The sequence below is a fragment of the Balaenoptera borealis genome (assembly GCF_965194805.1).
Source record: "Balaenoptera borealis genome assembly, chromosome: 6".
Classification (NCBI taxonomy): Eukaryota; Metazoa; Chordata; class Mammalia; order Artiodactyla; family Balaenopteridae; genus Balaenoptera; species Balaenoptera borealis.
The window spans coordinates 4,413,560-4,432,746 of record NC_138863.1 but is presented as its reverse complement, the minus strand read 5'-3'; the positions used below and the strand labels follow the sequence as shown (position 1 = coordinate 4,432,746).

The following is a 19,187-nucleotide window of genomic DNA, read 5'->3' as shown; positions in this document are numbered from 1 at the left end:
TTGAAACATTTCCCCTTAGGATGTTCCCCTTGGGGACCTAGCTGCCGTGCTGTGGAAGGCCACGGGGAGGGGCCAGGTATAGGAGGTCTGATCACCAGCCCCAGCTGAGCTCCCAGCTGACAGCCAGCAACAACACAGTCCTGGAGGGAATGGTCTTGGATGTCCAGCCCTGTCCAGTCTTCAGATGACTGGAGTCCCAGCCGCCATTTACTGCGCCATCATGAAACACCTCAGGGAGAAGTCCCCCGCTGAGCCCAGTGGCCCCTCAGAATCATGAGAGGCATAGTACTTTGTGGTTTCAAGCCACTGGGGAGGTCTGTCACACAGCAATCGATAATGGAAAGCACCACCAGCACCACTGCCGGCTCCCTGGGCCATTTACCAACCTGCCATTTAAATATTCCTCGTCCACGCCCACCATCACCGCCTCCTCCCCCTCCACCCATGCTCTCCGGGAGCTGAGATGGTGATGGGCATTCTAGCCACCTCATATAAGGGTCACCACAGCCCTGTGAACTGAACACTTCTCCTACTTTATAGCTGAGAAAATGGAGGCTCAGAATGTCAGCCTCCTTCTCAAGGTCATCAGCTATTCGGTGGGAGAGCCAGGATCAGAACCAGGTCTCGTCAGAACCCACGTGCCACGGCTCTTCCCAATTTCACTGCACTGCCTCCCAGGGTCAGTTTTTTGTATTGTTCCCATTTAAAAATAGGTTTCAAAAGAAGTGATTTTGAATCTGTCTATCCAAGGGAAAAAATGGAAAAAAGTAAGCTCTTGTTGTATTTAGTGTTTAAGTAAATCAACATTCTCTTGGACTAGTATTTTGAGCCTGGAAAAAAAAATCGACCAGGTGAAAAGAAATGCTGTTGCATGGGAAAGACATCACCACCACGGGGACAAGCTGAGTGACCCTAATCTACCTGTCAAAAGAAAAATTCTCACCCACAGGGGCTTTTGTCTCCTTCAGGGCTCAAAATAATAATCCCTGGCCAGTTTCCTTTTGTCTTGGGTAAAAAGAATTATGTTAACAACAGAACAGAGATCTATTGATCTTGGGGCCTGGTGTTTATGTTTATGGCTTGGAGTTCAGCTGACGTCCTGGGGCACTGGGACTTACATCACCTTCTGATGGTCGCTGGGTGACGAAGGCCACCCTCTTGGCTCAAGCCCACATGCCTGCAAGCCCACACCGGACGGCCCAGCCTCGGTTACTGCATACTGGAAGGGGTGAGGGGTACTTGCCATATCTGGAAGCATAGTCTGGTCTGGGAACCAAAATAATTTTTTGATAAACTTTGCAAAAAGGTTGAAGTTCAGCGTCAAAAGGCCGCTGTGTTGTCCCCACAATCAGAATCCTGTCATCTGGTTTCAGGAGTTTCAGGATTTTGGGAAGCTGTTTTTTCAGGCGCTTAGGTTCCATCTGGGAGGAAGAGAGAGGGAAAAAAATGAGCCCACATAAAGAAAACAAGAATTAAGAACAAAAGAAAATATAGCCTTGGATGCACTGTGGCAAACATTTGCTAAAAAGTGATGCCCAAACACACTGGCTTAGAGTTTGTTCCGGGTCGGGTCTCGGGACGTGGTTCCTGGTTTGCATGGTCTGAGGTGCTGGCGCTTCCTCTCCTTAAATCCGGTGTTCAGATTTGGAAAGGGGGAAGGAAGGAAGCACCTGACCGAACGTTCTAGCATCTTAACCCTAAGAATGGGAAACAGGGCGGATTTCCAAGCGGAAGGAAGCTGGCTGGGATTGAGAATTGGTTTCCAGTGTGTTCCTCTGAGCTGTTTTGAAGGTGAACTCAAGATTTCCTTTGCTGACGGCCGTGACAATGAGGACCAAGGTCTTGGATCTCAGATCTGAAAACAGCTGGTTACATAAGAGTGTGAAACTTCTCTCTGAAGCAGTTTGGATGTAGTTTGAACCTGTATTATTTCAGTATAATCTCAGCACTAATGAGGGACAGGAGCAAGGCTTGAGGTACCCGAGGCAGGATAACTTCTGGCCTCTGGGTGGGGTGGGGGGTGTGTGGCAGATTTGGCCACGTTGCCATGGCAACGCACGGGCTTTAAATCAACCACAACTAGTGCAGCAAGAGAAGACGAAGTGGCTAGGGGTGATGGGGGGGGCCTCCACAGAGACACCCAAGAACAGTCTGGGCCTTTTTTGCTCCCATTTGGCTCAGGGGCAATTGAGCCAGAGAGTTAAAGATCCCACCTATCCTGGGGCTTTCCTGGAACCGCCCCAGCACATGTGAGCTACTCTATAGAGATGAGGTCGCCTGTTGTTTGGCCCTGTGTGTCCTGCACACCTGGCCGGACGACAGCCCCGCACGTCTGCCCGCAGGAAGGGGCTGGCAACATCTAGGGAAGGGAGTGGGCGTGGGATAAATTCCACGCTCGAGAATAAAAGCGAATGGCAGGAAACTGGAGGCAGGGGGGTGACAGAGCTGTGCACGGCTGCAGGGCCTTTGGGACAAGGACACTCGTGTGCTGGGGAATCTGTTCCCTGGGAGGCCCTTTGGCTGCCCCGTGGAATTGGGAGTCAGACCTGGGACAGCAGCCTGCTGGGCAGAGGCGGGGAGGGTGGGGTTAGGAGTGTGGTCCGCAGGGCGGGTGTGAGCTGGGTGGGTGATGCCGGGATGGGAAGGGGGAGGGAATGGGCTGTGGCCATGCAGGGGGCCCAGTGTCGCACCCCCTTCCTCCTTCCTTTTGTTTGACCAACAGAAAGGCCCAGGTCCATGTCTGGATTGACGGGACGCAGGGAAGATACTGGATGAGAAAGAGCAAGACGCCGGGCCGAGGGGCCGTTCGGAGGAAAGCCCAGTGGGAAGTTGCAGAAACTTTTGGCTCCAATGAGGCGTGCACTTGGGGGCTTGCCTCGACCTTCCAGGACAGGGCAGCTTGTTACTTCCCAGCCCGTCTGCCTTGCTCATTACTTCTTACGCCCAGGCTGCTTCTGTAGTACTGGTAGCATCTACTGCGTGTTTCCTGTGTTCCAGGGGTCTCCCTCGGTGCCTGACATGAACCTTCTCACCTTATCCTCGCAGCCACCCCAGGAGAGGGACCCGTCCTCACCCTCACTCCGGAGATGCTGGCCTGAGGCACAAGGAGGCCAAGCAATGTCTGTGACCCAGAGTTCATGAGCCGGTCCCCAGCTGCCAGCACGGAGTTAGTGACTCCAGAACCTTGCTCCTCCCCCTGTTCTGGGGACCCTGCCTTTCAGAGGGGATGTGCGGGGGGCCTTGCTTGCCCCACCCCCAACTCCCTTCCTGTTTAGGGGCCTATAGCGATTGAGGGCTGCAAAGGAGACTTAAAATATCTATTATTATTATACTATGTTATCTATTATTATGTTTATATCATTATTATGGTATAGATCAGCTTTCTTGAGATATAATTCACATACCATATAATTCACCTATTTAAAATGTATGATTCACCAATAAAATTAAAATATTAAAAAAAATGTATGATTCAGTGGTCTTTAGTATATTCACAGAGTTGTGCAACCATCACCACAATTAATTTTAGAACGTTTTCATGTTCGTTACCCCCAAAAGACCCCAACCATTAGCAGTCACTGCCCATTTTCCCCCAACCTCCTTCTGCAATCCTAGGCAATCACTAATCTACTTTCCGGCTCTGCAGATTTGTATATTCTGGATATTTCATAAATAGAATCATTCAATATGTGTCTCTATGTGTGTGTGTGGCTTCTTTCATTTAGGATAACATTTTCGAGGTTCACCCATGTTGTGGTGTGTTTTAGTACTTTATTTTTTTTTTTTAATTTTTATTTATCTATTTATTTATTTTTGGCTGTGTTGGGTCTTCGTTTCTGTGCGAGGGCTTTCTCTAGTTGCGGCAAGCGGGGGCCACTCTTCATCGCGGTGCACGGGCCTCTCACTATCGCGGCCTCTCCTGTTGCGGAGCACAAGCTCCAGACACGCAGGCTCAGCAGTTGTGGCTCATGGGCCCAGCTGCTCCGCGGCATGTGGGATCTTCCCAGACCAGGGCTCGAACCCGTGTCCCCTGCATTGGCAGGCAGATTCTCAACCACTGCGCCACGAGGGAAGCCCAGTACTTCATTTTAATTGCTGAATGACATCCATTGTATGGTTATGCCACATTTTATTTATCTACTCATCAGTTGATGGACATTTGTTTTTCTTACGCTTTTTGGCTGCTGTGAATAATGCTGCTATGAACATTTGTGTATAAGATTTGTATGGACTAATGTTTTCATATCTCTTGGGTATGTACAGAGGAATTGAATTGCTAGGTCTTACGGTTACTCTATGTTTAACCTTTTAAAGAAATGCCAGACTGTTTTCTAAAGTGTCTGCACCATTTTACAATCCTAGCAGAGAGCAGAAGATTTAAGTTTCTCTGGACCCTTACCAACACTTGTTATTGTCTGTTTTTCTTACTTTTTCCTTTTATTTAGCCAACCTAGTGGGTGTGAAGTGGTATCGGATTGTGGTTTTGACTTTTACTTCCCTGGAGGCTAAAGATGTTAGCATCTTTTCACGTGCTTAATGGCCATTTGTATACCTTCTTTGGAAAAATGTGTATTCAGATCCTTTGCCCAGTTTTTAAATTGGTTACTTGTCTTTCTAATATTGAGTTGTAAGAGTCATTTATATGTTCTAGCTACAGGTCCCTTGTCAGATTAATGACTTGCAAATAGTTTCTCCCATTCTGAGTTGTCTTTTCACTTTCTTGTTGATGTCTTTTACAGCAAAAAGTTTTCAGTTTTGATGAGTTCAGTTTAAGTTTTCTTCCGTTGCTTGTACTCCTGATGTTGTATCCAAGACACCACTGCTTAATCCAAGGTCACAGAGGTTTATGTCTCTATTTTCTTCTAAGGGTTTTATAGTTTTAGCTCTTGCTTTTAGGTCTGTGGTGCATTGTTGGTTAACTGTGCGAGGTAGGGGTCCAACTTCATTCTTTTGCACGTGGCAATCTAATTGTCCTAGCAGCATTTGTTGAAAAGACTATTCTTTCTCCATTGAGTTGTCTTGGCACTTCTGTCAAAAAAGTCAATTTTTTTGGAAATGTGAGGGCTTATTTCTGGACCAGTTCTATTCCATTGGCCCATATGTCTCTCCTTAGGCCAGTACCACACTGTCCTGACTGCTGCAGCTTTATGGTAAGTTTTGAAACTGGGAAGTGTGAGTTCTCCAACTCCATTCTTTTTCAAGATTGTTTTGGCTATTCTGGGTCCTTTGAATTTCCATATGGATTTTAGGATCAGCTTGTCAATTTCTGCAACTAAGGTCGCTGGAATTTTGATGGGGATTGTGTTGAATCTGTAGATCAATTTGGGGATTCTTGCCATCTTAACAATAAGTTTTTCAATCCATGAACATGATGTATCTTTCTATTTATCGAGGTCTTCATTAACTTTTTTCAACAATGTTTTTGTAGTCTTCAGAGTAAAGTCTTGCACTTCTTTTGTTAAGTTTATTCCGATTTTTTGGGTATTATAAATGGAATTGTTTTCTTAATTCTAATTTTAATTTTTTCATTGCCAGTGTATAGAAATGTTGCTTTTTGTATATTGATCTTATATCCTATCCTACAACCTTGCTGAACTAGTTTATTAGTTCTAATACTACTTTAGTGAATTCCTTAGGATTTTCTGTATACAAGATCATGTCATCTGCAAATATAGTTTTATTTCTTCCTTTTCAATATGGATGCCTTACTTAATTTTCTTCCCTGATTGCCCTGGTGAGAACCTCCAATACAATGTTGGATAGAAGAGGTGCTCTTAAGGGGAAAACATCCAGTCTTTTACCATTAAGGATGATGTCAGCTGTGGATTTTTTTGTAGTTGCCCTTTATCAGGCTGAGGAAGTTTCCTTTTCTTTCTATTTTTTTAATCATGAAGGGGTGTTGTATTTTGTCAAATGCTTTTTCTGCATCTGTTGAGAGGACGGTGTGGTGTCTGTCCTTTATTTTTAATGATACAGTATATTACATTAATTGATTTTTGGATGTTAAGCCTGGGATAAATCCCACTTGGTCATGGTGTACAATCCTTTTTCTGTGTTGTTGGATTCAGTTTAAAGGGACGTTCTGTAATGTAACTCACAGCAGAGAAAGAGATGGGATTTTTACAGCAAAATAAATCTCACAGGCTGGGCCTGAAGCCAGATCACCAGGCAGCTTCTGATCATTTCCTCCTGCCCTCACAGAAGTCCAGAGGCTGCTTGGCTCTATCAGGAGGGAACAACGGCCCTACAGGACTCCACCCAGGAAGCATGAATGGGGGTTGGGGACAACAGAGGAGCTTAAAAGAGGGCAAAGCACAGGAGAGGGATGACCCAGAATGCGACTCCCTGAAATCCCGGAAATGGGCATAAGGATGGAAACCTGCTCTCGAAGGGGCGGCTCCCCAACCCCTACCCCAGGTCTTTGCAGAAACCTGCCTTTGCTCAGACCCATGCTTCTGGGCTGCCTAGGATAGGGAGGCATGTTTGGTGGGCCTTGACTTTGCTACTGAACTTCCCTCAGGGGTCGGGCTCTGTGCAAAAATGAAAAGCTCAAGGAAAAAACTCCATAACAACAGGCAGATGATGTAGCAAATGGTTCAGTGCACAGGCTTTGGGTCAGACAGATCTGATCCCAGTCTTGGCTCAGATGTGTGACCTTGGGCAGGTTACTCAGCTTCTCTGAGCCTTAGTCCCTGCATCTGAGAAATGGGAATAATCATAGGTCCTAACCTGGAGGGATGCCATGAGGGGTGTATGGCATAATGTGTCTGTCTGACAAGTGCTTGAAATATAAGTGCTGGTAGGAAATCAATGCTAGGTCTGCTCTATTGAAGAGAAAGGTTTCTAAAGGGGAGAGTCATAAAAACTGGGGGCTTTATGATTTGAAGGAAACTAGCAATATTGCCAACGGAGCTGAAAATGACGGTGTAAAAATCTCCCCCAGTTTCCACTGCACTGGATGATGAGACGTCAATTGCTCATCTCTGAGGAGCACCTCCTAGGCCTCATGCCGCTGAGGAAAGACCTCTGCTGAGATTCTGGAAGAATATTCCTTATAGGAATATCTACACCTGTGCCAGGAAAAAATCCACTGCATTTAGACAAGGCTTGGAGAGTTTGGAGATATTCAGAATTCATTTTACCGGGTGGATCCAAAGCTCTCTTATGAAAAGTTGTTATACTAAAAACGTAACCCTTTGAAAAGGCAGGAGGAGGGGCAGGGTCATGTGGTAGGTGGTGATGGAGGAGGAGTTTGGACAGGCCCTGCCTGAGTTGGCAGCATTGTGGGGGAGGTATCCCATGGGTGATTCTGGGTGATGCCGGGTGATTGCACCTGAGCCTCAGGGGAGAGCTGCAGGCTGGTGATGGAGTGGGGGCACTCGTTGGCTTAGGGGTGATTTGTTAAGCTGGTGCCCAAGGAGGGCGAGGAGAGCAAAAAGGTCTGTGGGCCTGAGATGGAGTCTCAGTGAGCACCAGTGTATTTAAGGGGTGGGTAGAAGCGCATGGAAGAGGCACAGAAGAAAGTGTTGGTGGGGTCTGAGGAGACCAGGAGAAGGCTATGGGGGCTAAGGGAGGACAGAGTTTTACAAGCTGGGGCCCACTGGCGAAATGGATTTCAAAGAACTTTGTGAGAGCAGTTTCCATGGAGCTGGAGAGCATCAGGTGGACAGTGGCGGGTTGAAGAGTGAGCGGGGATGGTGAGAATAGTCTTTTAAGAAGCTTGATGGAGAACAACGCAAGGTGGTAGGGGCGACTGGGGCGTGTGTGGGGTGCACATGGAGCTGCCCAAAGACCGGTGGAAGAAGGACTAACCCCAGGACCCTGGTGAGACTGGAGACTACTACTCTGTGGGGGCAGACACACGCTTGCAAGGTCTGAGCCCATCCCCAGCAGCCTGGTTGCCATGGTGACAGTGGTGCAGTCCTGCCTGTTCTGAGGCAGGAGATGATATTGCTGTCTGTGTCTCCTGACAATGGCAGGGATGACCGAACTTAATTAGCCTGTTTGGATAACAAATGTTGATCCTGGGCTGCATCCAGAGTGACATCTTCACTGATGGCGAGTCCCATCAGGAGGGGATGGAAATGAAAGGTGAGTACATTCAGCCAACACTCTTCTGCACTTGGGCCACCCCTGTTCCGGTTCAGAGCCGCGTCCATTATGCATGAGACTGGTGTGCTCATCCATCATGTCAGCCAACATCCCCACCATCACCTGGCAACCTTCTCAGCCGCCCCGACCGCTGGACCTGCCAGCCCCACACCACCTTATCATTGTGGGCAATTTCAAATTAGTGTCTAACACCCATGCGGCAGTTTCCATTTGCTTTTCTGCAGCCAGCTCCACTAAACCACAGCAGCAGCCAGCTCCAACCCAGCCAGCGCTTCCCTCGCGGAGGCCCTACTGTCATGTGGGCAGGGCTCCTGCTGGATGGAGTCATGGGGGTAATGGAGCAGAAAACGCAGCAGCAGCCCGTCCTGCCTCATTCCTTACTGCGTTCGCCTCACACACCAACAGCTGACCACGGCTCCAGCCTCAGAGGGTGGAAAGGAGGGCCCTCCTCCTGGGAGGGGAGGGGGAGGGCGCTGTCCAGGCATCTGCCAAGTCCCTGGGGGCTGGGTGTTGAGGACAACGTGGAGGGCAGGGGTGGTCAGGGTCCAGGGGACTCCGGAGCCTGACACATTTGCCTCTAAGACCTGAGGGCCCCACGGGCAGTCTTCAGGATGTGGTTTAAAGTAGCCTGGGGGTTGAAGAGGGGAAGAAGGAGGACGCAGGTGTAGTAGAAGCGTGGAGGGTCAGCCGGGAAGCCAGTGCTAACACTGGACCTGCATCCAGGCAAGGAGAGGGGTCCTGCCTCTGAGTCCCAGAACTGTACTTGACCAGCTGTGCGCCCTCTCGGGCCTTTGTCCTCTCCTGCAAAACACGGGAAGGCCGCCTCCCTCCCAGGGTGCTAGGAGCTTCCTGACCTACGCGTTGTGCCCCCTGGGCGTCCTCTGCCTGTTGCAGCAGCCCTAGGGGTCTCTGCACCCGGCTCTGCACCCAGGAGCCATCGCTGTCACCTGGCCTTCTCCGTTGCCTCCCTCCTTATGACTGCACGAGCCTCCACACTGTACCTCCTAAAGGGCCTGAGCCCAGAGGTGGAGGCCTCGAGGGTGGAGCTAGTCATTGTGGGTGAGAGTTTTTTTCGAAGAGCGTTCCTGGAATCCCTCCAATGCCCTGGGCGGACGCCGGGAGTGCTCTGTGTCGTGGCTGTAGGTGGTGGTTTCTCTGCAGGTGGACATTCTTCTCTAGGTTTCAGCACCTTGGGGATTGGGGGAACCTTTGGGATGGAGGCTGGGCTGGGTGGCAGTAAGGACGCCGGGTTCCTGGATGGCCAGGTGATGCAACGTGGAACCGGTCGTGCTACCTCCTGGTGCCTCTCGTTGGCAGATGCAGCTGCTGCCCTTGGAATTTGGTGGTCACCTCCAGAGCTTGGACGTCCGATGCTCATGACTGCCCCAGGCCCTGGAGGCTGAGGGACTTGGGTAAGGACAGGAGTCAGAGGCTGGAGGTGGGGTGGGAAGGAGAGGAGAGCTGGCCCAGCTCTGGCCCCAGAGGCAGGAAGGCAGCAGGAACCCTGCAGCCCTACTCTCCGAGGGGCAGGCCCAGGATGTCGAGCTGGAGGATGCATAGGCAGTGGTTCTCTGCCCACCGTGCTCTCCCCTGGCCGGGGCACTGGAGCTGGGGCCCCTGCACTGCTGCAGGGGTGTGCATGCCCCTTGCAGCTCTGTCTGTGCCTGGGCTGGCTCAGGCCCCCAGTTGGCCTCTGGACGTTTGGGGGCCTAGGGACCCTTCTGCTTGTATTCATCAGGCATCCTGGGATTTTCCCAGGTTGTGATTCAGTCCTCAGTGCAGTTAATTCCCCGGACGGACGACAGACTCTTCTAATGCAGAGGTGGACAGAATAAATGTCCGATTTGTCCGCAACAAAGACTGTGCCACCAAAGGCCTTCATTTTCTGCAGGAATGACTAGTCCGTGACTATATTTGTGGGAATCAGAGATTGTGCTGGAGAGAACATCTCGGGGTCAGCAAGGAAGGGCCTATTCAGGGGAGGGTTCTGGAGACTCTCCTTTGCCGGCTCCCTGCTCTTTCACAGTGACTCCCCTTAGGGCGGGCGTCTACTGAACTCACATTTCGTTCCCTGCCTGACTCTCCCTCAAAGCCCACCAGCCCTTCCCCCAGGGCCCCTCTGGCTCTCTCAAACGGGCATGTCCATCCCTCTTACTCTCAACCCACTGAGGGGTACAGACGAGCAGACGTAATTGTTGGCGACAAACCGACAGCTCGAGGGGGTCATGGGAGAGAATTCGAGAGGGGCTTCACGAACTCAGAGGCTGTTCTCTCTGGAGTCCTTTAATTAGATAGTTAAGGAAGTGGATGCTCAGAGAGGTTAAATTACTTGCTCAGGGACACACAGCCAACTAAGATGAAGGGCAAAGCAGGGCTGGAACATACATGTACTGAATTCTCATTCTCCAGGCTGATGTCCAGTGGGAGAGCCCTCGCCCATTAATGAGACAAAGCTGGTGACGTGAAGTGTGTGACACCTTGGATTACACACTGCCTTGCATCTCTTTAGATTTATCGTAGTAACTGCTGCCTTCAAGTTCGCATGTATGTGGCCTTTTAAAAGATTTATTTTATTTTGTTGTTTTTTAAAAATTAATTTTCGTTGGAGTATAGTTGCTTTACTGTATGTGGACTTTTTTTTTAACGTAGCAACTTCGCCAGCAGAGGGAGCTACCTACCAGATTCCCAGATTAAATAATAAATGAGTCCTCTTAAGAGTTTCTAAAATGACAGGGCAATCAAGGCTCATTTGGGGAAGAAAGATTCAGCTTTCATTCTTTATCCAAATCATCTCTACCTGCTAAAAATGATGTATAATACATAAGGAGCAAAAGTGATTAAAATCCTTATGAATTTAATCAGAAATTCACAGTTAACCACTATTTGCTTTGGTGCAAATTGATGTGGAATAACAATCATGTGTATCTGCAAATTTTTTTTAACTTGTGGGAAATTTGCTGGTGATTTGCGGGGGGAAGTGCGGGGGAGGGGAGCCATTGAAAGGAGAGAAAAGGAGGAAGGAAGCAATTGACAGAAGACTCCCCGGGGACACCCAATGTGGGGCGCTTGGCAGTTCTTTGGACGGTCTTTGTTCATAAATTGCAGGCCTTTTGCTATTTATTATGATGAACAATAGGAAATCCTAATAATAACTCCTATGTGTGCCATTTGCTGTAACTGAGCGGAGTTCTCTCAATTGTTTCTTACCCCTGAATCGGTAGGTTTGGGTTTAACGCTCCCCTCCCCCCTTCTCCATACTTTTTTTCATTTCTTCTAAATTATGCCTCGTAAAATCAGACACTGGATCCTTTCAAATGCAGACAAGGGCTTAAGGCAGAGAGACGCCCCTCCGTTTCCTTCCTCCCTTGAAAAAGCAAGACCGTCTTGAAAAATCGAGGTAGTCCCTGGTACGGGGCCCCTTTGGAGGAGGGGAAGGGCCGCATTAAGAAATGAGAAGCCCTCACCTTCCTTTCGGCGCTGGGGACTTTCTTGTAGAAGGTTTTCTCGGTGTCTCCAATCCACACCACGGAGGGCTGGAGCTGGCGGGCCACCTGCAAGGAGAAATGGTGGGTTGTAAATGCATTTCCCTCTGGGGTGCACACTTGACCCCAGGGGACGGCGCGGGGGGGGGACTCGCGGGGCTGCACTGCGCATGCGGCCTGTGGCCTCCTTCACAGCGGGATGGGGGCGCTGCCCGGCCCTCTCCCACCTGTGGGCAGGTGCGCTGGGGGTCTGTGCGATCTGTTCCAGGACCCCGAGCCTCGACTCAGTTTGGCTTGAAATAAACCAATAGTTTTCTGCTGCAAACGAAGGGAATTGGGCCAGGAGTTTTAATTACAGCCTACGCCCGCTCCCAGGTTGATTCAAGTTTGCTCATTTCGAGAAAAGCTGTTTTAGCACCAGGGCCCCCATGATGCCATTTGTTCGTCTCCGTGTGGCTGCGCCTTTGTGGCCGTGGTTTCCTCTGGAAGGTGGCTCTGAGCCCCTCCAGGGCGAGCGGGGCTTCGTGACAGCGCTGGGACTTACCGTGGGCCCATGAATAATTGCCACGCACCTAACAATCTCTTCAAAGCGCCCCCATGAGAGCAGAGTTCGGGTATTTTTGCAACAATTTGTGCTTTGTGCAAAATGGTGACAGATAAAAGCGTCTCCAGCCACAGCGAATGCAGTGTTACGTACTCCTATTTTTACATTTCTTTAAACATCATTAAGGCAGCAGGTATGATTCTTAAACCAAGGCAGACATTTAATAAATGATGGAAAAATCACCGGGAACACTGGCTGAGTCTGCTTCCGCCAGCACTACGTACCAAGGGAAGCAGATTATGCACGTTCAAAGACAAAAGTGGATTCAACTGGATCCCCTTGCCAGTCCGACCCCCGGGCTGGCTGTATTCCAGTCCCACACACGCCAGGACGCCAGGACGTTCAGAGAGGAAACGGTACCAGCCAACCACTCTATGGTCAGCGTTATTCTTTAGGCCCTGAGCCACAGAGTTTAAGAATTCAGAATCACAAGTTTCAATCCCAGTACCCGAGGCAGCTTGGCGTGGAGCCATCAAAATAGTGAGCGAGACAGGCCCGGGCCACACGCATTGTACAGGACATCACACGCAAGATTACGGCCAGCACAGACCAGCACTTCCTCTGCTTGGAGGGTGTCACCTGTGATACCTCATGTGAGCTCACTACAGCCCTATGTAGCAGGTAGCATTATTATCATCCCTGTTTACAGATGGAGAAACTGAGGCTCAAAGACACTACATGACCTGTCCAAGGTCACACAGCTAGAAAGTGGCAGAAGCCACATGCGAGGCCAGGCTGATTGATGGCTGCTGGGTCTGTGCTGGAGGCACGGCCATGTCCTCGGGTCCCCTCACTTCCTCCAGCCAGATGCTTGAGCACCCTCCCTTGCCCCACCTCCCCGTCTAACCATCCTCAAGTCTATCCATCCCCCCTCCTAATCTCCTTCAACCACATCAGTGCATCCATTCTCTCAGCTCCTGACTTTAACCCCCAACTTCTTTCCAGCTGTCTTGCCCACTGTAGTCAGAGGGACCCACTCAAGCGTCAGAGGGGCAGTCTCCAAGGAACCACTGTGCCACTAAAAGCTATTTTGGGTTTAAGTCAAAAGCTTCCCTGCTTCCAGCCCCCAAAGAAAATAAGCAAATGAGATACTGTACATAAAAGGTTTTCAGCTTCTCTGAAAAAAGATACTTTATAATAGCAAAGGCAAAAATCTGATTCTTTTCAATCCCTCTTGAAAATCTTAGCTTTAGAACGGAAACCAATGGAAACACAGTTTTCACATAAGCAGCTGTCTCCTGTCTCAGGCTGACTCGTGCGCTCACCGAGGCAGCAGACCGGCCTCTCCTGTGTCCATCTGGCAAACACCGGATCTTCCATGGCTCTTATTTGTGTGCCTCTTTTCTCTAGATCCAGCTGTTCTTAATGGAAATTGCAGATGTGAGTACCAAGTATTCCAGCGTTCCTTTTCTCTTTCCGCTTTTAACAAGGTAAGCTACCTAGATGGACTTGACACACAGGCATCTTATTAGTTTGGGATAACTTTGAAAGCAGCAGTCTTATTTCTCGCACCTTATTTAAAGTTGTTCTGAAAACCTGGCCACACCATTCCATTGAATGGGAACGCTAAGGATTGTTCCCTGAACTTGAGCGCTCTCTCTGAGCGGTGGGGGAATTCCACACTTCCTGTGTTTCTAACACGCACCTGTGAAGGAATTCCTTCCTCAGGACTGTCACCTGCTCTGGGGTTCCCAGGGCTGTGCAGAGGGCCTGGGTGGCCACATGGTTTGGAAGGGCTCAGTGATTATCAAATGAGCAGAAAACACTTCCCAAGCGAGTTCTTTGATGATGACAATACAAAGAATGGTCATTTGCAAATTGCCTTGAGATCTAGGACGCCACTGCTACTCCCTTTCCATGTACCCCATGCGGAGGCAAGCGCGTCCCACCCGACTCCCCTTTACACATAAGGTGCCGAGGCGGAGAAAGAAGTCAGTAAAATCCCCTCCTCCCCCGGCACAGAGAAATGTGGAGCCCAGAGTAAGCCCTGGGTCGGCCCGACACCCCCAGGCCAGCACTATCATCCAGGCAGCAGGTTCCCACGTTGCCATGGAGAGAAGATGCCTATTCCAAAGCATCTCCTTACCCTTGGCCCGTGTCCTCCTCTGTCACCTTTCACTCTAATAGGAAGAAGGGCTCTAAGACCATCACTGTCTTGTCCTCCAGAGCATGAATCTATATTTCCCTGACCTTCCTCGGTGGCGTGCCTGGTCAGGGGACGTCTGGTGACCTTGGTCAGTTCTGGGCAGAGAAGAGGGGTACAGAAAGCTGGGCCCTCCCAGGCCGAACACCTCTCCCACCAGGAAGAATGGAAGGAGCTGAGGCTCTTTTCCTTGGGGAAAAGAAGACTCAAGGGGGCAAGGGAGCTGATTTCAAATAGTTGAAAGGCTGTCATGGGGAAGAAAGTCTGGTTTTATTATTTTGGGTCCATCATGTAGAATGAAAGCCATTCTCTCATTTTTCATTCACAACATTGATAGAGGGGCTTTGATGTGCCGGGCACTGGGGTAGGTGCTGGGGTCCCTGACATCAAGGAGCCCACCTATAGAAGTGGCGGGCAGATGTGTAGCTGGGAGGGGGGCACAAGGAAAATGGGGTGTCAGCAAGGACCACCGATGAAAGAGGGAGAAGTGGATGAGGGGGCTAAGTAGAAATGGAGACTGCCAACGAGGGTTAAAGGAGACAGACCTTCCAATGGTTTCCAGAAGGTCCCGGAGCCTGGAGAAGGGGATATATCTGCCATGCTCAGGACAGGAGCCAAGGTGCAGGGCTAGGTGTGCCCGCATGGGGCTGCTCGGGGTCATCCTGGAAGGTGTCACAAAGGCCTTGGCCGTGCTACGGAGTTTGCTCCTACCCTGGAAGCTGTGGAGAGTCTGTAAGGGTCTTGAATCGTGACCTTTGATGCTGGTTGTGTTAGAGGAAAATCCCTCTGGTAGGGTGTGAAGCATGACTGCTCCCCGGAGACTGGGAAAGAGATGGGGGTGTGTGTGCAGACGGCGTGGTGAGAGGTGAGGCTGGAGGCAGGGAGAGGGTTCGGAGGCTTTTGGAGGAAGAGGAGGTGAGATCTGGGGCAGAGGAGTGGCGGGGAGGGCAGGAAACGGATGTGAGGGGCATTTAGGATCTTCCAGACCTGGTGATGGTTGGGTGAGGGATGAGGAAGTAGGGGGTCTCCAACGCTGGGAGGCCTGGAGAATAGGAGGACGATGGCCCAGGAATCCAACAAGGGGACTAGGTGAGGGATGAAAGGATGAGGTCAGGTTAGGCCAGGGGAGCCCCAGGGCAGCTGGACGTCCAGGCGGGAGGACTGATGGGGCTGGGGGGCAGGAGGGAGGTGGGGGGCTGGAAAGGGCTCTGAGGATGGCAGCAGAGCCATGGGAATGGATGGAGGGGATTCCCAAGGAAAGAGGGAGAGGGGAGGAAGCGAGACCAGGGCTGCGGAGTGGGGACCACAGGGTGAAGACGTTGATGGAGGAGAGAAGGAAGAGAAGCCCCAGAGAGAACAAAGGGGCACAGAAGAGGGAGCCGTCCTGCAGCCCAGGGAAGGTGGAGGGCAGTGAGGGGTGGCCGACGGCGGCCAGTGCTGGCCCAAGGGTCTGGCAACCAGGAGGTCACTGGTGGCCTTGGCAGGGTGTGGAGGGGACAGAAGCCAGGTGACAGGGAGCTGAGGAGCGCATGGGACAGAGACAGGAAACATTGGCAGAGTTTAGAGATGGCATTGGGTGGGGAGGTAAGGCGGGAGAGGACGACCTTCAGGGGAGACGCCTTCCCTGCTTCACAGCCACGGGGAGGGGAAGGATGCCTGTGGGCCAGGCAGGTGCTGGAGAGTCAAGGCACATCCACGGAGGCGTCAGGCAGGCAAGGCTGAGCTTTGAAAACGTGTGCCCCGGAAATAGAGTCCGTTTTTTTTTTTTTAAATATTTATTTATTAATTTTTTGGTTACATGGGGTCTTAGTTGTGGCAGGCAGGCTCCTTAGTTGCAGCACATGTGCTCCTCAGTTGCGGCACGCGAACTCTTAGTTGCGGCATGCATGTGGGATCTAGTTCCCTGAGCAGGGATCGAACCCGGGCTCCCAGCATTGGGAGCGCAGAGTCTTATCCACTGTGCCACCAGGGAAGTCCCAGTCCTTTCTTCTTGTCTTGCAAAAGCAGCATTGGTTAGTAAAAATTTCAGAATACATATTCAGACAGGCATAAACTCCCTCTGCCCCTCCACTGAGGAAACGCATCAGACCTGTCCTGTCTTTACAGACCTTTCTCAATATCTATACTTGCAAGCACGAGACTGTTCGTCACACACTGCTTTATATTCTTGTTCACTTCGCACGAAATTTATTTCTCCAACATCATTTTAGCAAGGGGTCTCATCATTTATTGATCTAACCCCTGTTTTTTTTAACATTTGGATGGCTTTCCGCCTTCTTGCTAAACCAAACAGCACTTAGATGGGTGCTTTTGGGTCCATGAAGCTAGTCGGTCGGAGGGTCTGCCAGCTCTTCACATTCTCACCCATGTGGTCCACCTGCCCTCCCGGAGGCCCTCTGTTCACACTCTCTCCAGCCACAAATAAGTGGATCTGTTTTTCTACTCTCTTCTCCTCAACAAGTATTAACCATAAAAAACTCTTTGCCAATTTGTTAATGAAAAATGGTGTCCTTTGCTATTTTAATTTTCACTTAGCAATGAAAAGGCTTTGTTTAAATTACCCACAGATAGTTTGAGGTCATGGGCAATTAAATGTAATTAATTCGTAATGGAAGTTTCCAGAAGTTACAGGGGATAGTTTATTTAAGCCGCCAGTAGAGGGCTCTGTAGTCCTATTGAATATCAATTCCCGAATAAAGATGCGTTTCAACCAAAACGTGCTTTTTCAAATTCTGGGAAGGTCTAGCAAACAGTTACTTCTCCATCCATGTGAGTTTTATGGATTTGATCTTTTGTGTTCTCCAAAGAAATGCTGTCAAACATCCGCCATCGGAATTAGATTCTCTTGGTTGGGATATAATGGCTCAACAATGAAAACCAGTTTGTGTTTGGCACGCTTGAATTACTAATTAGATCTGCCCAAATGACCCTTGGAAGCTTGGGAAGTTCTTTCTGAAAGGGTCCTATTTTGTTTGTCATAGAGAACCCCAGGAAAACCCAGCTCCGTTTTTCAGTGGTTGTGTCTTAGTTTACCAAACGGAAAAGGACCATCCATCCACCTATCCATCTGTCCGTACGCCCTTCTGTCTATCCAACCCACACAGATTTTGCTGAGCATCTGTGGTGGCAGGCAGGGACGTCTGGGAAGCACGGTCCCTGCCTGCAGAGTGTGTGGCCTCCTGTGTCTGAACGGGACCTGCTGGGCGATCAGGCAGCCGTCAGCGAGGTGCTGCCACGCTGGGGAGGAGCTGGGGGGCGGTTATTTGGGGGGGGGTCTTAGCTTTCTGAACTGTAGTCACTCGGATTCTGTTTCCATTTAATATGTGAAGACATTTCGTTCTCTATTTCCATTATTTACGAATGATATTTTCAAAATTTCTATTTCCTTGCATTATCTTTTATGTGATTGTAGGAGTTACTTCAAGTCCTTGCTGGCTGTGAGTTGGGACAAACCGTGAATGACAATCACAGGAAGAGCAGAGGTGCATTAGAGTCAGCAGCCCGGCTGGGCTGACCCTGTACGGAAAGGAAGGTAAACTGAGGCAGAGGAGAGGACCAGGAGGGAGGCACAGCTGATGGACTGGGAAAGGTGACATGGGGGAACCAGGTCAGCGCTGGTGCCGGGAACCCACTGATACCATTGCTGATGATCAGGTGGAATTCGAGGGGATGGTGTCTGGATGGTGACAGGTGTCACGCTTACAGATCATCCAGACTTTCCCCTGGGACCCCCTCTTCCCAGCCTACTCCCAGCTAATCCATTAGGACTAACGGATTCACGCCCACCCGCCCTGACTCTGTGCCAACTTTGGGAAGCACAGGGGTTAACGCCTGGGTGCAAGGCCATGGTCACCCTCCCCATGCACCTTTTAGCCACATGTAGGGCACTCCCCGCTCTAAGCGTTCCCAAACTGGTTAAAAATTCTTTAATGCCTGTGACATGGACCCTGTCCCCATAACCCACCACGGAACAAGAGCAGATGCAGCCACGCTTACGTGCCGTACAGCCCACAGCGCGGCTGCACACACCTCACTGCAGGTGGCGCCCGGGGCATCCGGGGTTGGGACCCGCCCTTTCCCCCAGCCCGGCCGCCCATCCTCTGTGGGGACGTGTGCATGCTCTGACCGCCGCTCGGTTTTGCTGTGAACCTAAAACCGCTCTAAAATGGAAAGTCTGTAGTAAAAAAAAAGGTTTTGCTGCCTGCGTGTGCTCCCTTCTTCAACCTGAAACCGTCTACACGACCCAGCGGGAGGGGACCCAGCTTTCTGATAGCAGCCCACTCAGGGCTCGCGGGCAGCAGCCCCCAGTCCCTTTATTGCCACACCTGAGGCTGCAGGAAAGCGGCTAAATTCTGTTTCTCTGTTTCCCTCTCCTCTCCCCCTCCTCTCTTAACCCCTCTCTCACTTGAGCGGCTCTGTTTTGGGGGGTCAGGTGTAGGTCTCTGCTTTACCCTTACTGAATTTCATCTTGAAAAGGCGGGACTGACATATTTATTACATTTATTGTACATCTGTGTGTTTTTTTTTAAAGATCATCCACGGATAGCCACGATGTCTTTGTCTGGGTTATTAACCGGGAGTATAAGCCTCCACGAGCTACAGAGATGTAATTGCCTGGGCTCCCCATCTGCTGACTCCTGGGCCAGCTGTTTACACCAGCACATCTGGGCAAAATCCCTTGGCCAGCTGCCACGGGCCGTTGGCTGTGAGCCCAGCATGGAGCCCTGGTGGGTGGTGCTGAGGCACGAGGAGCACCTCAGCTCCCTATTGTCCGGATTCGCAGGCCAGTACGGGCCACGTGGCCCAGACACCAGCTGGGCGGCCTCGTGAGCCCTGCTCTCTTAGG

General features: G+C 50.5%; 1 protein-coding gene across 4 annotated transcripts in view; it reads right to left on the bottom strand.

Annotated features, from left to right (window-relative positions):
• Nucleotides 1-19,187, bottom strand: part of DRC11 (dynein regulatory complex subunit 11) — a 170,030-nt gene that overhangs the window by 14,302 nt on the left and 136,541 nt on the right. For all 4 annotated transcript variants that reach the window (XM_082396878.1, XM_082396879.1, XM_082396877.1 and 1 more), the window contains 2 exons: nt 11,577-11,663; nt 1,244-1,421 (listed from right to left, as the gene is read on the bottom strand). In XM_082396878.1, coding sequence (XP_082253004.1) covers nt 1,244-1,421; nt 11,577-11,663 — 265 coding nt within the window. The remainder of the gene's footprint in view (nt 1-1,243; nt 1,422-11,576; nt 11,664-19,187) is intronic.